This window comes from Oreochromis aureus, linkage group 11, assembly GCF_013358895.1.
Source record: "Oreochromis aureus strain Israel breed Guangdong linkage group 11, ZZ_aureus, whole genome shotgun sequence".
NCBI classification, from domain to species: Eukaryota; Metazoa; Chordata; class Actinopteri; order Cichliformes; family Cichlidae; genus Oreochromis; species Oreochromis aureus.
The window spans coordinates 31,852,293-31,861,376 of NC_052952.1; the positions used below are offsets into that span (position 1 = coordinate 31,852,293).

A 9,084-nucleotide genomic window follows, 5' to 3' on the forward strand; every position below is an offset into this window, starting at 1 on the left:
ACTCAGTTGTATATAGTATTTGTATTTCTATTTTATTCTATTGTATATATTATTCTATTCTATTTTATTCCATTGTACATAATATTTTATTTTATTTTATTTTATTTTATTTTCTTGCATTCCAGTGTTTTCTAATTTCTGCTACATAACTTTGCACTTTTGCTGTAACAAAACAAATTTCCCACCTGTGGGACTAATAAAGGCCATCTTATCTTATCTTATATAAATATTTAAGAACAAAATCCTGATTAAGGTTGTCATAATTCATGCATGACAGGGTTAAATAACAATAATTACAATGAAACACGTCATGCATCTATAGTAACATTAAACGACCAGTGGGTGGCAGGGTATGGAGTGACACATCAGTGTCCAATGTAGTGGTTTATGTGCAAGTATACCATCAACACTGACACAAATACAAGAAAACAACCTTTGAATAGCTGTCCACTGTAGTGACCACAAAGGGTTCATTCATCCCAATGTCTTTCTATTTATTGGCTATATACCAATTCAATTCAATTCAATTTTATTTATATACCACAGGCCTTTAAATGGAAGCAATAAGGTGTTACACATAATATGACTGTAAAATGTATTACTACTATAATATTCAAGTCGGTTTTATTTGTTTGGTTGGGTGGTTGGTTGGTTTTTATTCCAAGGTGAACACCTGATCTATGGGTGTCATCTAGGCAGAGGTGCGTATATCTAAGCCATTACAGGCTAGCTGTGGAATACCTATGCAACTCTGCAAGTCAGTACCATGTGAAAGAGTTTTCTCCAAAGGCACAGAAGTTATTACCAAAAAGACAAATCAACTTATATAAGTCAAGCACAATTGAATTAGATAAATGAATGAATGAACCACAAAAAAACAGACTAAGCTGTTTTTATTTCTATTCAAGGCAGTGATTATTCCCATGCTGACACTCACAAATAGTTGAAATGACAACAAAAGTTTTGACCAGCAGGGGGGTTTGTGTGCACATGAAGCCTCGAGAATTTTTTTTTTCTGAACCAATTGGATGGATAGTTTAAATGCTTAAACTTTTAAACTCTATAAAGTTACAATGGTTTATTTGAACTGTTTCAGTTAGGTTGCAGAGCTCATCACAGTACAAAAACACTAACAAAGGTTACAAATGCTCTCTGACACTGGACTCATCTCTGCACCTGTCCTGACAGATGCCAGTGCAGCATACAATTCTTACTTAATGCATTATACTATAAATTATATTATATTATACAATATACTTAGCCCTAAAAATCTTACTTAATCAGGGTAGCATTACCCTGGCCTCCAATAACACAATGAGGAATCTTGGAGTTGTTTTGTGACCAGGATTTGTCCTTCAATGTGCATATTAAACAAATATACAATATTTGTTAATATATAAAAATATGAAACATCCTGTAACAGAGTGATGCTGAAAAACTAGTTCATGCATTCATGCATTTATTATTTCTAGACTGGAGTACTGTAATTCATCAGTGTGTGCTAAAAACATATTGAAAAAGCCTTCAGTTAATCCAAAATGCTACAATGAGAGAACTGACAGGGACTAGAAAGAGAGAACATATTTCTTCTATATTGGTTTCTCTTCATGGGCTCCCTTTTAAATTCAGAATTGAATTTAAAATCCTTCTCATCACGTTCAAGGTCTTGAATAATCAGGCCCCATCGTATCTTAAAGATCTTACACCATATCAGCCCATCAGAGTGCCTCACTCTCAGACTACTGGCTTATTTGTGGTTCCTAGGATATTTAAAATTAGACTTAGCTTCCAGGCCCCTCGTCTGTGGAGCCATCTCCCATTTTGGATTCACGAGACAGAGATCATACCCAGGGGTGATTGTAGGTTCAAGCTTTTAGGGGGGCTCAGCTCCCAATCATAATTTCATGCATATGGTCCATCAGGTACTTAAAGTAGCATTATTTAGTAGAGACACTGGAAAAGCACCCTGCCACCCCACTGACCTGTACACAAAGCAAACTGGTAACAGAGTTGTTACTAGTTTGCTTTGTCCTTCCTTCTCTCACCCCAACCGGTCGCAAAAGATGGCCGCCCCTCCCTGAGCCTGGTTCTGCCGGAGGTTTCGTCCTGTTAAAAGGGAGTTTTTCCTTCCCACTGTCGCCAAAGTGCTCGTTCATAGGGGTTCATATGATTCTTGGGTTTTTCTCTGTATCTATTATTGTAGAATCTACTATACAATATAAAGCGCCTTGAGGCGACTGTTGCTGTGATTTGGCGCTATATAAATAACATTGAATTGAATTGAATTGTTTTATATTTTAAGCTTTTGAATTTTTAGAAACCCTCCCTTTATTATGCTCACTCAACACAGAGCATTGTGTACCTCAATTTCACAAGTGGAGAATAGATTTGTAGTCCATCATATGCAGTGGCAGCCATCCTGTTCAATCGCAGGGAATCCACGTTTAGAGTGACACAGTGTGAATCCTGTAAAATGCTATTATTCATATCAGTATGCTCTGTGAATGTCCACTGGCATTTTTTAAGTGTGGGACTGGAAAGTACGCCTCCTCAGTCAACTAGAAACTAGAAAATGACAGAAAATATATTCTTATTATAATAAAGGACAACACAGTGCCTAGTTATGCTAACTCATCATCAATGAATGTGGGTAAAACAGAAGCTACAGCTTTATATTTTTTAGTGACTTTGATGACACTTACCTGTTTCTTTTTGCTCTCTCATCTTCCTCTCTCCCTCTCTGTCCTCCTCTCTCAGTCTTTTCTGCCATCACCCAAAAGTTAATTTTGTTTCTCATTCATGAGTTGGTTGGTTTAAACACTTACCTGTCTTTTAATAGATGTTTTAAAACTACAGACTGCTGTTTGAGTAACTCATTAGTCCACTTTAAGACAAACATGATATTACTATTTTAAATTTCATTAAGAACTGACATAAGAACATAGGTTAATTAAACCTATAAATAGTCTTACCTGTTAATTTTAAGCATGAAGTACAAAGGTCAGGTGTCCTGTTTGTCATGATTTTTCTGCGACCAGACCCAAGGAGCAGACTCAGACCATAAATACGAGTTTTAGACAAGAAACTTTTCCATCAGGTGTTCTCAGGAGGAGTTAGCACAAAGGACAGGCTATAAGAGAGAGCCAACTGATTTATGATAGTATGCTGCTAAGAATTTGTGATGACTTACTTGCTGAAGATGTGATTGTGAAGCTGGATTTAAGAAATGAAGGCCAGAGGCAAGAGTTGGCAGTTCATCTTGTAATCGGAAGGTTGCCGGTTCGAGCCCGGCTTAGACAGTCTCGGTCGTTGTGTCCTTGGGCAAGACACTTCACCTTTTGCCTACTGGCGGTGGTCAGAGGGCCCGGTGGCGCCAGTGTCCGGCAGCCTCGCCTGTCAGTGCGCCCCAAGGCAGCTGTGGCTACAATGTAGCTTGCCATCACCAGTGTGTGAATGGGTGGATGACTGAATGTAGTGTAAAGTGTTTTGGGGTCCATAGGGACTAAGTAAAGTGCGATACAAATACAGGCCATTTACCATTTTTTTTTAAATTTACTACTACTGAACACACAAATGTTTGAATGTTTGAATGAAACGTGTGCTCCCTTTGAGCTCGCCTGGCAGGGAAAAGCACACTTAAATCCAAGCAGCACCTCTAGAAGACTATCCTCAGATCAGTGCACAGCCCAACATCAGCTGTAAATTTCCACTGCATGTGTTTGTGTTTGTTTCATCCAACCCCAGCAACCTCGTGCATATAAAAAGAGTACATGATAAGCAAACTTCGCCTGGCACTCCCTGATTTACTTTGCCCCACCCTTGCAACTGAGTCTGCTAATCTGCAGAATGTTAAAGTTGATCTTTGCAATTACTTTTCTAGGTAAAAATATAGTTATAACAAGAAGAAATGTTTTTAATTATCTGATTGTGTTTTTAAAAGACTTGAGTGTTTACTCTATGTATGATTTTTCTTTCTTCCACAGGGCTGTGTTTTCAATCTTCAAATATCCTCCAGGCTGAGTTTGTCTTATTCCACACACCAAAAACCTGGCATGAAGCGTAGAGCATTTGCAGGGACAATTGCTTTGACCTGGCCACCATCAATGATATGGAAAAGATGGCAAAAGTACTTGAAACTGTCAAAGATCAATATGATTCTGCCGTGTGGATCGGGCTTTGGAGAGGCAACACATTTAAGTGGCACTGGTCTCTGGCAGACAAAGAATTCTACAAAGAGGGAGAGAGAAATTATTTTATTTGGAGCTTTTTGAATGACAATTTCAACTGTGGTTCTTACAAATACGGGACACTGAGAGCAAACAACTGTGGAAATTCTATTTATTTCATTTGCTTTGATGGTGAGTCATTATTTGACATTTGAAATATTTGGCAATGTTTTCTGAGTTTACAAAGACAGGCATGTTTGCATGACACATATAAAGTAAAATATTTTCACAAATAACAAAAAGTCAGCAAATCACCAAAGAAATCATGGATTATACCTATATACCAAATCAGCAAAAAGAAATTTTTACTATGTGGATTTTAGAAACTCGAAATTTTGCGTTATGATAATTTTTTAACTACAAGAACTTTTGGTACAAAGGAATCTCTTCATTATGACTAGGTTTTCTGTTGGTCTGTTTTCATATATGTATTTCAACAAAGAGAAAGGTGTATGATAATTAATATGTTGCCTACTGGATTAAGTTCATTTACTAGGCAAGCGGATAAGCAAAACAGGCCCATGTAAAATTTCCATTCCCAACTTAAAGGGACGATTCAAACAACAGACTAAGGCAAAAAAAAAAAAGGTGGGGGTGGCTTTTCTGAAACTATGACAGTTCAGGTAAGGAAACCAAATTAAAATGAACTCCTGACATGTAGTACTGTAACAGCACAGCACCAAGCCTTGAGATGGCCACTATGTAGCAAATATCTTAACTGTGGTGTTTGTAAAATGTTGAAGTGGGTGAAGTAAAATTTGCTTTTCCTTTTAGAAACACAACAAGGTAAAGATCAGTACATCCTTATTACACAAAGTAAAGCTTGGATTGCTGCTCGTGACTACTGCAGAACACACTACACAGACCTGACCAGTTTAAGGAATGACGCTGAGTACCAGGTGATCCAGGAAGTAGCCAGTGGCTTTGAGGTCTGGGTTGGCCTCTTCAGAGACCCCTGGGAGTGGTCAGACCAAAGTGACTCGTCGTTCAGATACTGGAAAGCAAACAAACCAGTGTGGACTGAGAGTTGCAGCTGTGGTGCCTTGGTGAAGCTGGAATCAGGAAGATGGGATGAACTGGCTTGTGAGGACACATATCCATTCCTCTGTGACTGCAGTGAGTAATGTTCTTGGCTAAAATATTACGATTTTCAGAGATATTGCTACCTTTGTTTAATGGTGATAAAATCTACTAAATGTTCTAATAGTGTCTTTAATTTTCTTTATACCAGGAATAAAGTTGAGGATCATTAATATAAGGATGAGCTCACAGGATTCAGTGTCAGAACTCAAAAAGTCTTTAGTACAAGAAAACATGTTGGAGCAAATAAGTCTAACAGATCTTTGTACAGTTGTAGTTTGGTGTTATATAGTGTTTGTGATTTTTTTTATTTAAAAATTGAATATGCAAAACACCTTTTGAAATGAGAATATCTCTGAAATGTGAAATAAGTACTCTTTGCTTCTACAGATGAAGCAGCAACTAAGGAATAAGAATGTGAGCGCAAATATTCAACTAGAGTGGAGAAAACAAGATGATGGGAGAGTTTTTATCAATGAACCCTAAAGAAACAGCTGAAGAGAGAAGACTCTGGCCAACAGACTGTTTTTGAATATTGAATACATCATATATAGAAGTAATCAGTAGAAAAGATCAATTATTTTGGATTTAATAATTGTTTTGTTCTGTTTTTTATTGGTGGTGGGTTTGTTTGTTTTTTCAGAAATTCTAATGTTTTTCAGTTCCCATTTACAAACACAATTTTCTTAAACTCCTGGACATACCAAGACTCAGCCTGAGAAAGTAAAAATGGTATATGTAGGTACTGGATCTGAAAAGGGAAGCTAAAGCAGAACTCCATTAAATCTGCAGTGTTTCTAATAGTCAACAGGGGGTGACTCCTCCGGTTGGAAAAAGGGGGGGGGGGGTCAGGCCACATAGAAATCTGTGATGAAAATCCCATAGGCTTAATATTATGTGTATTTTGAATATTATAATCCCTGTTATTGTCCACAAAGAATAATGTTTTATGCTCAAAAATTGTGACCTTTGACCATAACTGCTGTCCAGACAACACAGACTTATTTTTTATATTGGTTTACAAATTAATGAAGAGCACAAAACATGTTTAGAAGTAATGCATTAGACACACATAATGTCAAAAAAAAGTGCTGTCTCATTATGGTTTGTATGTTTTATATGCTCCTAATCCAGTTTTGTCCTTTCTCCTAGTGATGTGACAAATTTCATGTTTCCTTTAATGGATTAAAATTGGTCACTGAAAATTGTGCACATCTAACACAGTTTGTGTGGTTGTTTCGAGCCTTTATTCGCTGACTGGTAGTTGTTGCATTTTTAGGCTGTCATTTTTACTTTTATGAACTTTACTATGTGTGTTTTGAGAAGCAATTATTCTTCTGCATACTGAGAATCCATTTTCATATATTTATGTGACATTTATTTTAATCTACTGTCTTTACAAGAGTGTTTGTTCTTGGTGAAAATGTACATAGTCATGACTACACACAGAATACTGCTTTACCTTGTGAGTTGTATACTTATTCCATCCACCCATCCATCTTCTTCCGCTTATCCGTGGCCGGGTTGCGGCAGCAGCAGCCTAAGCAGGGAAGCCCAGACCAAACACCAAGACATGTCCTGGGTCTCTCCCGGGGCCTCCTCCCGGTTTTATTCTTATTTTACTTTGTTATTGCAACACTTGAAGTTATAGAATATGCTTTAGGGATACAATATATCTCAAGATTATATATAAGAGACATGACATTATACAGTGCCCTGTTTTTCTTTGAAGATACTGTTTGTAAGTGCTTGTGTTTAAATTAAAGCTTCCAAAATACATTAAAATTATCAGCTCCACCTCTTCAGTCATTTCCTGTCTTTACAACCACTTATCCAGTCTGAATGACAACCAGTTGTGGATGACTGATGTTACGACCCACTCTGCTAGGTGACAGGTGGGGGGGAAACATACACAAGCCCTCTCACGAAATCAGAGTAAATAAGGAGTTTTATTGCAAACGTTAAACTGAAAACCAACAGGGCTGTTCAACAGACCACCAGGCAAATAATTAATACACAAAGAAAAGAACAGGCCAGAATAAAAGCTAAGGGTTAACTAAGGAGAGCCAGCAAACACAAGACTCTAATAAAACTAAGGTCAGCTGTATATCAGAGTTTACAGAGTTCAAATGCTAGGCAGACACTGCATATTCACGTCAGCACAGCAGTTTCCCCCGTCAGTATGAAGAATCTTCAGCCTTTTTATACTCCCAGGTACAGACAATCAGCCAGTCAATTGGTCTTGGAGTGTCATGGGATGTCCTGGCAGCCAATCGTCTGCGCTGTCTGGCACACTTTGATCTGCATAAAAGAAGGCTGTGTTACGGGTCCGAAATTGAGGACGAGAGTAAAACAATGATGGTCCAGAAGAGGTCGATCAAACAATTGATTTTAATGAATACACGCAGCGTGGGGAGATGTAAACTGCAAAACATCAGTTGTAAATCCCCACCCAAAAATACACTTCAGATTGCTTTTATAACATCAGGGTATTATGACGCCCCCTCTTGCGTCTACAAGCACATAATTTGCATCTTAAGAACATTATTTGCCTCTTTTACAGACAATGATCAATTATAAGAGATAAATGCAGACACAGAAGTTCCCCTTTCTGGCATCTTCTTCCAAATAAGGCGATGATCTCCGGCCTTTGCAGTCCCCATGGACTGGACAACTTCTTCTGTCACCTGTTGGCAAGCAAGCTCTAGTGCAACAGGTTGCTGAATACATTCAGGCCTTTGCTCAAGCCTGCTTCTTGATTATATGTATTATTACAAATGCTTGTTATGTGGTTTAATGCAATGTTAATTAATACAATGATAATGCCAATAATAAGTATAAGTAGCAGTAAAATATTCCTTATTCCACACTCCCTCTTTTGACCCTGTTCACAAACAGGGTCACCACACTCCGTTGAGTCACTCTTCAACCCACTCTGTCACCTCTGGATCCATTAATGGCATCATGGGCCCCGAAACCACCATTCCCAGGTCCACTGCCTTCGCTCTGACCCTCTCTAGCCGTCCCCTGACTCAGCAAATCAGACAACAACCTCATGTCATCTAGGTGGTCCAGTAATAAAACGCCAGCTCCCACTTGAAAACACTTCATGCTTAAGTGGTCTCTGCTCCTTTCCTGGGTCCCTCTCTAGTGGAAATCTAGTGGAATGGACCCTCGTCATCAATCACTAAGTAAACTGAATTGGCGCAGGTCTCAAATAAGAAGCAGAAGACACTTGGGCCCTCGCTCAGGCCTGCTACTAGATTTATGTGTATTGTAAGCATGCATGTAATTAACCTGCTATGTTCTCATCTTCCCTCAACATGTATCACCTGGACACTCTCACCAGTGAAGCTTAAAACCCTCTTGGATAAAACATCAACTCTAAACAAGCACAGATATGCAATGTGTATAAAATGAACTAAACCTGTGAATAGAATGAACGTGATGACAAACATATTCAATGCAATATGAACCCTATAAACAATATTACTGATAAACAATGCTGTAAAACATGTTCTTAATGATCATAATAATGCAGATTATATAGTAGGAATAAAAGAATTTCTGAATCCCCACATTCCCTCTTCTGACATTCCGACACGGAATGTCACCACACCTTATGTTGTATCACTCCCTGCCCCACTCTATGGGTTCTTAGTTCATCTAATAGATGCCCTCAACCTAGCCAGGGTTCGCAACCCTTGCCATTATCTTTACCAACAATCCTCTTACGCAAGGAATGATACAACAACTAGCCATGACCAGTATTCCCAAA

The 9,084-nt window shown here is 38.2% G+C and overlaps 1 protein-coding gene across 1 annotated transcript; it reads left to right on the forward strand.

The window, feature by feature from the left end:
- Nucleotides 1–4,068: 4,068 nt before the first annotated feature.
- On the forward strand, nt 4,069–7,066 carry LOC120442856 (C-type Lectin CRL-like). Its single transcript, XM_039620246.1, has 3 exons — nt 4,069–4,358; nt 5,001–5,342; nt 5,697–7,066. Exons 1-3 carry the CDS (start codon nt 4,109–4,111, stop codon nt 5,717–5,719), a joined length of 615 nt encoding a protein of 204 aa, XP_039476180.1. The 5' UTR covers nt 4,069–4,108; the 3' UTR covers nt 5,720–7,066.
- The last annotated feature ends 2,018 nt before the right edge of the window (nt 7,067–9,084 follow it).

Excerpts from the sequence above, each read along its gene's own strand:
- LOC120442856 (XM_039620246.1), top strand. The coding sequence starts at position 4,109 with ATGGAAAAGATGGCAAAAGTACTTGAAACTGTCAAAGATCAATATGAT. Across the intron at positions 4,359-5,000 it reads TTATTTCATTTGCTTTGATG|AAACACAACAAGGTAAAGAT; the intron begins GTGAGTCATTAT and ends TTTTCCTTTTAG. Across the intron at positions 5,343-5,696 it reads TCCATTCCTCTGTGACTGCA|ATGAAGCAGCAACTAAGGAA; the intron begins GTGAGTAATGTT and ends TTGCTTCTACAG.